We start from the raw sequence: 13,442 nt of genomic DNA, 5'->3' as shown, positions 1-13,442 counted from the left end.
ACTTCTTTATAGAAAGAAAAAGACCTGAAGAAGAATAAAAAGAACCAACAAAAAAATATAAAATTTGATGTCTGCCTTAATTAGCCATTATAAAAGCCGCGTAAATGACTTTTATTGCACTTTACGTGCCTCTAAGGAGGTGTTAACACACACTTAGCCATCTGTTATGCCGGGGGGTTTTAGCACTTTAAAGTTTATAGTTCAAGGGTTTATTATAAACAAGGCATAGTTTAAGTATGAAACTAAAAACGTGATAGGTAGGGGTGTTTTGATCAATTATTTCTTTCTTCTTCATTATGCCAATTTGTAACATATGTGTAAAAATATGTTATTTTGAAAATATTTTGATAAGATCTCTCATGGGTCAAATTGGGCTACATATTAGCCCATTTTTTAAAGGGATGAAATGGGTTTGTTTGTTTTGATAAATGGGCAGATCATGTTTTATGGGAATTTTTCCATCCCTAGCTAAGAGTTTCTAGTATACTTGGAACGGACTTTGGGCCTAACTCAACTCTAAAAGATCACTCATGAAGTGAGGATTGCCTAGGATCATATAAGAAGACCAAGAAACTCATAATCCACCTATGTGGGACAATCAACACCTCCTCACACGCCGTGGCCTGCAAACTGGAGTGTGGACAGCATAATGTGGGGGCTCAACATCGGGAACCAAGAAATGGGATGGATCTAGCTCTGATACCATGAAAATTTTTAGAAGAAGAAACCCTCTTATTCTGTATATCTTTATAACTTATAACTAATTGAGGAAATGGGATGGATCTTGGCTCTAGTATCACGAAGATGTATTTATTCAATGAATCCTATAACTAATTAAGGAAAGACAATCAATTACAATAAAAGAAAATATTTTATTCTGTAATTACGTTAGAAAAAGTAGTCTCCCAAAATCATGCTAATTAATTAACACGATCAAGGGTATCCTCATTATGCATTCCGCCTTACGTGTCAACAATGTGTCATAAAGTATGCTTCTATTCTTGATATTATTTGAAAGCTTTTCATGAAGGCTGAGATTAAGAAAACATAGGGACTTAAACTTTTGTCTAATATAAGATTGCTGATACACATGATGATGAATGATAATGTGCAATTTGCAACCAACATGTAACTATTCTGCATATAAAGTTATAAGTTATATACTAAGGGGTCGTTTGGTACGTAGACAAAATTATCTCAGGATTATAATCCTGGGACTAATTTATCCCATCTAGGAGATGGGATAAAATAATCCCAGGATTAATAGGATAAGATGGGATATTCCATCTTTAAGTTTGGGATGCACTTTATACTTTGTTTGGTACAAGGTATAAGTTTATCACATGATAAATTTATACATTCTACCAAACATGGTACAAAATTAATCCTACAGTTAGTGCTGGAATATCCCAGCTAATACCATGTACCAAACGACCCCTTTATTTGGCTACATACATGCCATTGCTGTGTGATAGTTGCATTTAGCAATGTCTATTAGGAGACTCAAGGAAACACTATCATGAGGCAAGTTCAACTAGCTCGTATTGTATATATTTTGATGGCTAATGGCTTAATTGTTCGAGCTCATGTGGACTCAATTGGTTATTCAAGAGTAATGGCGGTGTTTCTAGCTTGCATAGATAGTTGAATAAACCCGTTTTAAATGAGTCTTTTAACAAACCAAGAACTAAATAATGTGAATTAATTTCACTTCGTAACTGTGCAATCCTTTTCAAAATGCTGTTTCCACATTGGATGGTGGAGAGTTTTTTGTGGACGAGTTCATGAAGTGGACATATACTTTTGGACACTCCAAAGAAGAAAATACATTATTCTGAAATAAATAGACATATTTTCCAGCTTATCATCATTGGTCGGGTAATATTGATTCATCTTCTTATAAATTTCCTTTTTAATATTGTTCTGCAGTGCTGGTAGGCTTGTCCATATTGATTTTGGTTTTATCCTGGAAATTTCTCCTGGTGGAAATATGCGATTTGAAAGCGCTCATTTCAAGCTGAGTCATGAGATGACCCAATTAATTGACCCGTCTGGAGCAATGAAAAGTGACACATGGTACCTGTTTGTAAGGTCAGTGGTCTTCGTTGGGCCAATTGCGCTGTACTTTATGTATGAATTACTTTTTTCTTATGCTGAGGCTTGGATTGGTTGTTTTCCAGCTTGTGTGTCAAGGGTTACCTTGCTGCACGTCGCTACATGGATGGGATAATAAACACAGTTTTGATGATGTTAGATAGCGGATTGCCTTGCTTTAGCAGGGGTGACCCCATAGGAAATCTTCGGAAGAGATTTCATCCTGAGATGAGTGAGCGTGAAGCAGCCAATTACATGATTCGTGCATGTAGTGATGCGTACAACAAGTGGACGACTGCGGGGTATGATTTGATACAATATATGCAGCAGGGCATAGAAAAGTGAGGGAGTTGCTGCAGAGTTTCATAGAAACTGTATATTCTGTCCACTTGTCATCTATGATAATGGAAATGTATGTATCACATATGGGTAATTCTTTTTTATTTCTCGGGGAAGAGTGGGGGGTGTGGAATTTTTTGGTTTAATATTTATACACTAATTAGCGTGTAAAAGCTAACTAAAGATAATTGTCTATAATTAGTTGAGCTGGTATTTGGAAAAGGTTTCTGCCCTAATATAAATCTCTCTCTCTCTCTCTCTCTATATATATATATATATAAGCATGAAAGACCTTAGAAATATTGATCAAACTTTTTGCCCAAGACTCTACAATAGACAAAATTGTCATCTACTATTTTCCTCAAATTATTATTAGTTATCCTTTGAAAACAAATTTCACACTGAACAAAATATTCATTAATTATTTTCTTAATATTTGAACTTTGAAATCAACTAAATTTTTTATTTTTTTATTTTTTTATTTGAATGATGTAAGAAGTCCTAATATTTAGGACCCTAAATTCAACTAAGATATTACCTTTGGTATATCATTATTTGTAACTTTAATTAATTAATAAAATACTTACCTAAATTAAATTACATGGTATGTTAAATTCTGATAGAAAAAATTGTTAGACAAGCTAGACACGTAGGACTCCTTGTACTAGATCCTATGCTCCTCACGTGATAAGAATTTGGTAAGTCTTGAAGTATTTCGAAGGGTGTAGAGTGTATACATTAGAATAGCTATTCTCTTGGAACTCTTGGTTGGAGAGTAGTATATATATGGACACCACATTTAATGTACAGATTAAGATCAATAGAGTAAAATTTCTCTTTGTTCATCTGGTGCAAACTTTCTTTACATATATTGTAAGAGTTTGAAGTAAACTTTAAACTTACTACTACACTCTTAAAATAATCGGTCTCCTCAATCAGGGTTCGTCATCCTTTGAGCTCTAATTCGGCACTCAAGGTTTTCTCACCAACCTGCCTTTATCATCATTTGAGATTTGGAGTTTTTTAATTTTTATTATAGTTCTATTTGCTTGCTTTCGGGGGTTTAAGATTTCTCCTGCTTTATTTTGATTAGTGAGCTTTGTTTGATTTTCTCATGTTTTATTTTGGTGATATTGGCTACAAAGCATCGACGTCATTTATTAGGAAGTTAGAAGTGTTCACATAAAGTTTCAACGTGATTCTCAATTATTTTGAATGTAGTTACCGTGTCAATGTAATAATATTCTTCTGACGTTTAAAAGAACGTCAGATGTATTTTGACGTCAATTGTTATTTTACATAATACATTGCTCGTGTTTAATTTTTTTATTGATTGACCTATACGTATTTCGACTTTTTTACCATTTAAAATTAGATTTTACATAGGACCAAACAGTCAATTTTTTTTTATTATTAAATCTTTCTTCATTTAAAATGTGTAGAAAATTATCATTTAATTAAAATCCAAGAATTTGGACTGTGAAATCAATTATTTAATTAAAGGTTATATATAAAAGAAGAACTGGAACCCGTCCCTACCAATTCTTTTTGGAGGTGGATTCCTCACTTGAGTCCTACTGGACACAATAGTTCAAGGTCTAGAGGAGTTTGAATCACCAAAGAATGTGGTGCAGCGGATGAGACTGCTCTTTACTTAATCAGAGGTTTCGGGTTCGAGATTGAGTATGGAATTTTTTTTGATAGAAGCGCTTCCCCTCGAATGGGGCTCTACGCGGTGCAAATCCGAATATAATCGGGCTCCAATACGGGTACTGAACACTGGGTGGGAAACAAAAAAAGAAAAAGAAAAAGAGGACTTTGAACCATGCTTATGGTGGATTTACTGAGGTACGTAGTACTGTAGTGACAGAGTTATATTATTTGTTGCATCGGAGTATTCTATACTTGCTTACTAATTACTCTAGTTCGAACTTAAGATTGTTTCCAAGACTTAACTCTAGTATGAATCCTCAATGTAGACTTACGAGCTTGGCAGGAGAACGTTAAGGAGACGAAAAGGTATGTTGAGGCTAACCCTTTCCTTCTTGTGGCATGATCTCTTCGATACAAACATACATACAAATGTCCTCTATGATGACTTCATTTCTAGAAATGCTAAAGCTTATGATTCTTGAGGTTCATATATTATTGTTGATAATTGTCTAATGATTAATGATCTTTCTCATATGATTATTGATCTTGTTCATTGTTGTTGATCTCATCTTATGGTAGTTGTTCCTTCAAGGTGAGATATAGCGATGATGATGATTCCATAACGGCAATCGGAGGTTTACCGACCTTACGTCACTTCGATAGAGTTGTAACGTTTTATTTGGGCTCTTATCCATGCTTTATACTAACTGCTTGCTGATGCCAGGAGTTGGCACTCTTTTCCCATCCTTTCAGTCCTGCACGACTTGTGCTTGAGGACGATGCATATGAATTTCAGCGGCTGTTCCACATAGTTTAGAACTAATGCACCTCGACGTAGATAGCCTCGAGAGATCAGTTCTCTTGTATTATTGTAACTTAGCCATGATTCTCAGCAGGTTTCTCCACTTGCAAACAAGTGTATCAGAACTTCAATTTCTATTTGTTATTAACTGTTTTACAAGTATCATAAATGACCTCTTGTTATTGGAATACTACTTTCATAGTATCATATTTTGTAGAACAGTCTTTTGTAACCAGAGATCAATTCTCTATTTACTAACGACAGAATTAGAGGTCTTCAACAATTAACACCCGAGGGGTCGTTTGGTTGGTGGTTAGGAAGTGAATTGTTCATGCATTATGAGCCGTTTGGATATGGTTTGAAATCATGATTTGAAATCATGAGACGAAATCATGAGATGAAATCATGTTTGGACATGCAATTTGGATTTCTTAAGTTGTATTTTTTCTTATATACATAAAACTCACAAGTTGTGAAAACTATCAAAACATTCCCAATTCTTATACAGTCTTACCAAATGAGCAAGTGATAGTTCATAACAAAATTAATACGCTAATAGACTGCCTTTATAAAAAATACAACATCAATTGATCAAACTTTAGTTCAATAAAAAGCAAAATTTAACATGAATAGTACTGTAATACTCTTTAGTATAATCCTACCACATGGTACGAACATAAATAACGGTTGGTAAATGGTTGGTGATTGTAATTGTTAAAAATATATACTAACTTGTTCGTCTTTTTTTTATAAAATATAAACTTATGAGTCAAGTTTTACATTTAAAATTTTGAAATCATGATTTGAAATCCCAAATCATGGCTTTTTGGATGATTTGGAACTTCATCTCATGACAAGAAATTATGAGATGAAATCGCATGTCCAAACACTGATTTGATATCATGAGATGAAATCGTGAAATTGCACGTCCAAACTCCTAAGGTTTTTGGTTGAAATGACACAAGATTTGGTTTCACTTGATAGTATTGCTGCTTAATACAAGAAGAAATTGCACGGTTTGTCCTTCTAATGGGTTAGTCTTTAATTATTGTCCTTCAAAATCAAACTTTTGTCTAACAGAAGTGCGGGACATAATTTGTGGGATGTTATGATGCGAAAATATATACTTGTGCCCTGAAAAAAATTATTTACATCGAGGGACAAAAGTTAAAGACCAACACAAAACAGGGAGAAAAGTGCAAACGACCCATAATATAATACAATCCCATGAACTTGACACCATTTTCCCTTTTACGCATCTTAAAAAGCAAGGCGCAGATCTAGCCTTATAAAGTTGTACTTCGGGGTTCACGTAAATTTAGTAAATTTTGTTCAAACCTTGAATTTATATTTAAAAAATTAACTACATATATATATAAATTTGATTGTGAACCTAATTATTATTATATATTAACTTGAGGTCACCGCCAAAATTATAAACTTTAAATCATGGATCCTATGTAAATAAAACGTCGGACATCCTTTCACACAATTTTTACGTAACTTACATGAACATGTTCTCGAATAATGTGATCGATAACTCAAGATTTGATAATGAAGCTGCAGCTCGCCATAACCTTAATTATCAGGTATAAAGAAAAGGAGGTTTAATTAAAAACGCTAGTAAGTTCACAAAACCGTTCGCCAGTTTTTTGATACCTTTTTAAACTAAAATAAAGAAGAAAAGAGACGGTTGGCAGGGGGGGTAGGATTGATCAACCAAAATAATATTCATACACTTTAGATACCTTGTTTTTCTTTTTCTTTGGTAAATTGTGATTTTCGGGACAGTTTGGAAAATGTACACATCGACTATTCACCGAACAGCTGTTATCTTCCGCACAAATTTCAGATATATGCTCTCTAATTACGGCTTAGATAAATAGGCAGAAATAGCCTACTAATTTTTATTTTAATCCTTGCTGGAATTTGAACCCTAGTAATCTTCATTGTTTAATTAGATTTCAATAATTATTAATAATATTTCGCACTGGAATTTGATAATTGTCAGTAAGATTTATGTTATATACATTGATAAATGATACTATTATAAAGACTTTTTATACTATCCTTATCTAACAGCGTAAATATTTTTTCCATTGTGCATGGTATTTCAGCTCTTATTATCACTAATATTCCTCCACGCTAGCTATAGTTTAACAGATAAGAGTTTTGAGACGAACGAATGATGTAACAAGCTTAATTCATGAAGTTACCACTAAAGTTTTGATTATTAATGGATTGAGCAACTTATATAGTTTGTGCATATAATTGTCGGGAATAAAACCCAAGTAATTGATGAGCATCATTTATCATCTAGGCAGCCATGATAAGTTATCACGTCTTCCTAATTTTTATTTATTTATTTATTTATTTATTTATTTATTTATTTATTTATTTTTAGATCTTAATATATGGTAAGGTCTACGCTCAACTCTCTACGTCCCTAGTGGATTTTGATTAGATAATTAATTGGTAGACCTTATGTAAAAATTTAACATAATTATCTGATTTGACTATTTTGATTTATAGAGTAGGAGAAGAATTGAGGGGCTAAATGTAGTAAGCAACTAGTTGGGAAAATCTTATATATATATATATATATATATATATATATATATATATATAAAAGCAGGCAATAGGCTCGCCTACGTGGCGCTCTAAAAAATCAGAAATCATATTTATCTTTTTTCCTATTTTTTTGCCTCTTTACTTCTTTTTTGCCATTTAATTTGCTAAAGAAAATTAAAAGGACACGCCTTTTAAATTCGCAGTTTTAAAACCTCCCTTTGTTAATTACTATTCCTCTTTCCCTTTTCCAACTAAAACTATTTTTCTTCACTTTCCGTCCTTCTCCTTTACCTCTCCCTCCCACTGGCCAGCAAATTCTCTTTTCCTCTTCAACATATATTTTTTCCACCTCATTTTATGTTAATTGTACTACTCAGTATTTTGTCTATTAGTTGTTTCGTTGCTCACGCATTGAATTAAACAAGCTTCATTTGATATGGTATGTGCTCTTTAATTTTGGAGAAGCCATCAAATTAAACACGGATACACCGACGACACTAGAGACGGTAACATGTTTTGTGAAGAGAACGAGGCGGGCAACGAAAATGATAGCACCAATCATGGCAGAAACAGAGTGTCTAACTTAAATGCAAGGACAAATTTGGAGTTCTTCTAAAAGAACGATCACCTCACATATGTACGTATCCTTTTAAGATTGACTACCTATAGAAGTTAAAGTAGTCGGGATTGATAGTTCCAACACCCATATTGTCAAACAAGACAACCTTATAATATATTTGTTATTTAGAGCCACTCGAACTTGGTTTCCGGAACCAATTTATTTGGTTTTAAAACTATACATGTACAAGCATTGATTTTTATTGTTTTAGGTAAGCCATTTTGCACTTCCTTTGATAATCCAACCTACACAAACCCGTATTTTACAGACTTCTTTCACTATTTGCAGTAATACAACATTATTGTTTTTCTGGCTTCTCGCGCGGTGTCCAATACTTGCATTGACGCTCCGATTAATCAAGGTCCAACTCAACATGGTAACACAATATTAATCATGCATTTAAAATGTTGAATTACCAACAATTTGATTTCTTTTACTCAAAGATATGTTTTTTTTTTCTAAATAGAATTTGCTTATGAAAAATTTATAATCATATGTTTTTAAGCATATGTTTGTTTTCGTTCCACTCTGTGTGAAACTGCTTATATGGAAAGTGCTGGAGCTAACTAGAAAAAATGGGTATGTATGATAGAATTAAGTCATTAACTTTAACATGCATATACAAGCAAATTTATTTCTATATCGATCAAATTTATAAGAATAATATATACTCCTACATAATTTAAGCAATATTGATCATAGAACTAACTTTTATATGCATATATATGAAAAGTTATTCCTATATGAGTGGAGGACTATTTCTTGAGAACTCTATTATAAAATTATAAAACACATATGAGATGCTTCTACTGAAGGTTTTTTCCCGTTTTGTATCTTTTCTCTTATATATTAATTTTTCTAAAAGATCTTTCATATGTATATCTTGCTTATATTTGTTACTTTCAATTTTTCGTCTACATATATTAAAAGAAGTTTATTGACCGCGCGAAGCGCGGGTAAATTTACTAGTTTAATCTAAAAAAGGAACGTTCACTTTTATTTAGTTATCACGCTCCAAATAATTACAACTGGAGAAGTTGACTCAACGATGCATCACTTCCATGCGTATTTACTTTATACTATAATTCAAATTCTTAACAATTAAAAAAAAAAAGAATTTAACCAACCATATGTCCACGTAAATGTGGGTATTTTGTCAATTAGCTAGCATAAAGTACATCTCTTACATTAGGTTCATGCTATATAGAACGAACTAGTAAGCTAGATGCCTCAGAAAAGTACACCGTAGTTTATAAAGGTTGTTGCTTGTGTGTTATATCTCAATGTCAACACCCAAATAATATAATGTCCTACCAAATGATAAAATAGAGTTTAAAAAAACAAAGAATTATATCTAGTAGATAGATCTGTTGCTCATAACTATAGGAGTACTAAGTTTAAATTATCTATCGGTAGAAAAAGACAGTTTTAAAAATTAGAAAAAGCTGATTGACTAGCTTAGCTACTAAGGTAGGTTTGGTGTTGTGGATAAAAAATACCAACGGTTTTCAAGAAACAAACTATATATCTACTTTATATATAATAGCAACCAAACACCTCTTGTACAAGATAATTAATCCACCATTTAATTTCTTTCATGTAGATGACATTAGTTTGGTCTCCTGAAACAGCTTCTAAAGCTTATCTTGACACCATACAAACAGTAAGCAAAAACAGTTTACTTCTATTAATTTGTCTATATATCTATATACGTGCCTTCTATTCTTTTTTCTTTCAATTGATTAATTGGACTCATATGCATGCAGTGTGGAATATCAATTAAAACAACCGCTGCGGAATTTTTATCAGCCATAGCTGCAGGATATAACGCAAAATTAATAGTTGAAGTGCGGAAGAAACACGAAAGTGGCAACTCAAATATCCCCACAAGCACAGGTATTAAATTGTGTGATTACTTCATTTATAAAGTTATAACTGTTAAATAGAACACACTTAATCTCGATCATTTAATTTTTAGTTTTATTAACGGGTGACATTGAGAATTAACTCGAGGGACTTTGCATGCCCTGGTACCAGGTTACAGTAATTAAATTGTATAATCACCTCATCTAAAAGCTTAAAATTATTGCTAAAGAGATCATGCATCTTTTTATTAGTAATTATGTACTTAAGGTACTGTATGTCTTTTACGACAGGCCTGGCCATAGCGGCGAAACACACACAGGGGAGGCATGTATGTGTCGTACCGGATGAAGCATCAAGAGTAGAATACGTCAGCGCCATGCACAAGTTATTGGCTGACGTGTCCTTGCCGGAAGTCGTGGTGGGAGAGGTGGAGGAGGTAATGAGAAAAAAGCTGATCAATAGGGTTGATGTTATGATTGTTGATGGTAGGAAAAAAGACTTTGCCAGAGCTTTAAGTAGTGTTAAATTGAGTCAACATGGAGCAATTTTGGCATGTAAAAGTGAAAGCAAAAGGAATAATATAAGTGTAAGCAGTAGGTTCAGCTGGAAAGGGGTGCTGGATGCCAAAGTAAGAGTTTTGAGAGCACTAACACTTCCATTTGGAAATGGATTAGAGATTGCTTATATAGCAAGTAGTAATTATGATGGAAATCTGAAGTCCAGAAAAATTCCCAAGCGTTGGATTAGCCATGTTGATCAAGACTCAGGTGAACAACATGTGTTCCAACGATGAATTAATACAAATGTCAATTTTTGTTTAATGAGTATATATACACTATATGTCCAATTGTCACACTTGGCTTCTTCATGTGTTACTTTTTTATTTATTTTATATTCCCTTAGCGGAAATTCTGGCTCTATATCATGATGAAGAAGATGAAAATTCGAATATAATTTCTTCTCTTTCTTTGTATATATAGGAGGACGTAAATAGTATTTGCATTAATTTCTGCATAGAATCGTAATTAGCTTTTCTGTGATGCGTGTAATTTATCTAGGAAACAATTCGTGTGTTGTCATGTACTCATGTACTTGTGTATGTGACCTTAAAAGAAGAAAAGAGACACCTCCTTTTGCTACATGCTCATATATACTTCGTTCCTGTGTTGTCAATTCGTGTGTCATCATGTACTTGAGGCAATTTAAGGAAAAAGGAGACACCTCCATTTTGCTATATACTCATATTTCACATATACTTCATTCCTGCTCGTGGTTGAATTTACAAAGATTTCACCCACAAATTGACACCATTAATAGCACAGTTTTGTAACGTCGGCCCATTAACTTTACAGTTTTCCAACTAAATATAGAGCTAATTAAAATACACGTTCTTTTTATACACCCTTATCTGATGTTTTCTAACTAAATATAGTAGACGTACGGTTTTTTTTTTCTTTTTAGAAAAAATATCAATTCTCATACTACGAGAAAAGGCCATTTTTTTATGTTTTGTAATCTCATTGTTGATTGAGTTTACGTTTATAAAGGAGAAAAAGGGTAAAATACCAAATTAAACTAGAAAACTATGGTCTGTGCGTATAGAGATGACAAAAAGATATCGTGGACGGAGATAGAAAATGGGACAAACTCAATGGTTTCTTCAACTGAATAATTGATAAGGATGAAGGGATTTCAATCAAATTGAAAGTGATATAGCACAAGGGACAAATGTTGCCTTAAACGCCTTAGGAATAAAAAGTACCAACTTGGCTTTTCAAGATTAATTAAATTAAACCATTCTAGCCAAATTTTGGATTAACGTCTACCCGACTAGGTTGACTATGTACTAGCTTGATTGCCCCCACTCTTGATCAGGCTTAATTGATTGATGGAAACAAAATATTCTAATCGTGATTTAATTATTTGTTTCTAGTTTATAGAAAGAAGTATCTAAACATAAAGAGAAAAGACGAGAATTATGTAACTAATAAAATAATTAAAAAAATATATAATTAGTTGTGTAAATGACCAAGAGTCAAAACCTCCTTAACAAATCGATCAGTACGGCCTTTTGCTGATACATTCAAAACAAACAGTAAAATGATTATAGATGGCGGAAATTAACCATTACTTAAGAGCGGTAGAAAAGCAACACATGCACATTTGACCCAACTAGTAATTGAGGGTAAATATGTATCACTTCGTATATTTCAGTGACAAATTTGACTCTTTGCCCGTAAATTAATGAACACATAGTCTAATTTAATATACCAACCAGCATATATGGCCCTAATTAAATAGGACGTACAGCTCATTAAAAAAAAATAACAGGACAGCTCCTGTACCTTCTTATTTAAATTAAACATGAAGAAGTGATGCAGTACAAAATATAAGGAGGATGTCATATTCTGATTATGAAAATAAAAGGTGATGTAGCACTCTTAATTTATATGAATATGTTCTCAATCCATCACTCTAGATTTGATAAGTTAAGCTACAGCTTGCCAGTCTTATCAGGTAGGAACCAGTAATAACTAATATGTTGTCATACTTTTATTTAAGTTAAAACTTGTAAGGAAATCCATAATTTTGGAACATGTTCCAAATAAAAGAAGTAAAATGATACAAGTTTGTTCCCTAATTATCATGGATGGAGAGTTGACTCTACATCACTTCCATGCTTATATCAATTTGACTAACCGCATTTTACTTCCCTTTTTTTTGGTCTTCTTTGCGCTCTTTTTTTCTATATTTGTCGTACAACTTTGACAATTGTAAAAGTACAGCCAAAGGTCATTGCTTACCTCTATTTTTCATGGATATATGTTTCAATTTTTTTTTTTAAGATCTTTCCTCAATTAGTTCTTAATAATTAGTTAATTGGGAATAATCGATCGTGTAAACCATCACTATGAAGCTTGTGTTTATAAGCTTGACGGCAACCTTGGTCTATTTTTTTTGTTGTTATTTTTGTTGCTGCTTTTTATACAGAAAACACAAATCTTTCACTAGGATTGGTAAAGTAAGATTTGGCTCTCTTTACTTGTAATTTTTTCATTGGAGATTTTTCTTAATAAAAGGTTACTCTGGATAAATACATGAGCATATTTGCCAAACAAAAGGAGATATCCTAGGTTATCTATATGATGGATGAAACAAAATTTGGCTATTATATAATAAAATAATATGCTCGAACAATCAATAAAATGCCACTCTTGTGTTTATAGTGATTGTTATGCGAGGTCCCTTTCTCTTGTCTATTAATTGGAGTAATACATTATCCAAATTCAAAACCTTGGTCTAATTTGTATATACCAAATCAAAGTTAAAATTTTGTGTTTATGGATTTTGAATTTTAGAAAAGGCAGCTTAGTGTGTTTGGATAAATTATTTAGACATATGTAGTGAACTTTTATATACAAATATAAAATTTAAGTCAAATCTAGTGTAGAACCGTAGTTTCGCCTCTGATTACATATTATAGGCAACGCCAGAGTT

At 32.7% G+C, this 13,442-nt stretch overlaps 2 protein-coding genes across 2 annotated transcripts in view; both read left to right on the top strand.

Annotated features, from left to right (window-relative positions):
* LOC132645709 (phosphatidylinositol 4-kinase alpha 1) overlaps positions 1-2,675 on the top strand; it is a 51,619-nt gene extending 48,944 nt beyond the window's left edge. The window contains exons 25-26 of the mRNA XM_060362855.1: positions 1,930-2,091; positions 2,181-2,675. Coding sequence (XP_060218838.1) covers positions 1,930-2,091; positions 2,181-2,439 — 421 coding nt within the window. The 3' untranslated portion in view covers positions 2,440-2,675. The remainder of the gene's footprint in view (positions 1-1,929; positions 2,092-2,180) is intronic.
* Positions 2,676-9,681: 7,006 nt separating this feature from the next.
* LOC132644450 (uncharacterized) lies at positions 9,682-10,737 on the top strand. The gene is made up of 3 exons (XM_060361045.1): positions 9,682-9,741; positions 9,845-9,974; positions 10,235-10,737. The coding sequence occupies exons 1-3, from the start codon at positions 9,682-9,684 to the stop codon at positions 10,735-10,737; spliced, it is 693 nt and encodes a 230-aa protein (XP_060217028.1).
* The last annotated feature ends 2,705 nt before the right edge of the window (positions 10,738-13,442 follow it).

Source organism: Lycium barbarum, chromosome 6 (genome assembly GCF_019175385.1).
Source record: "Lycium barbarum isolate Lr01 chromosome 6, ASM1917538v2, whole genome shotgun sequence".
Classification (NCBI taxonomy): Eukaryota; Viridiplantae; Streptophyta; class Magnoliopsida; order Solanales; family Solanaceae; genus Lycium; species Lycium barbarum.
Note: the sequence above shows the minus strand (reverse complement) of the source record. Positions and strands in the feature narration are given on the sequence as shown.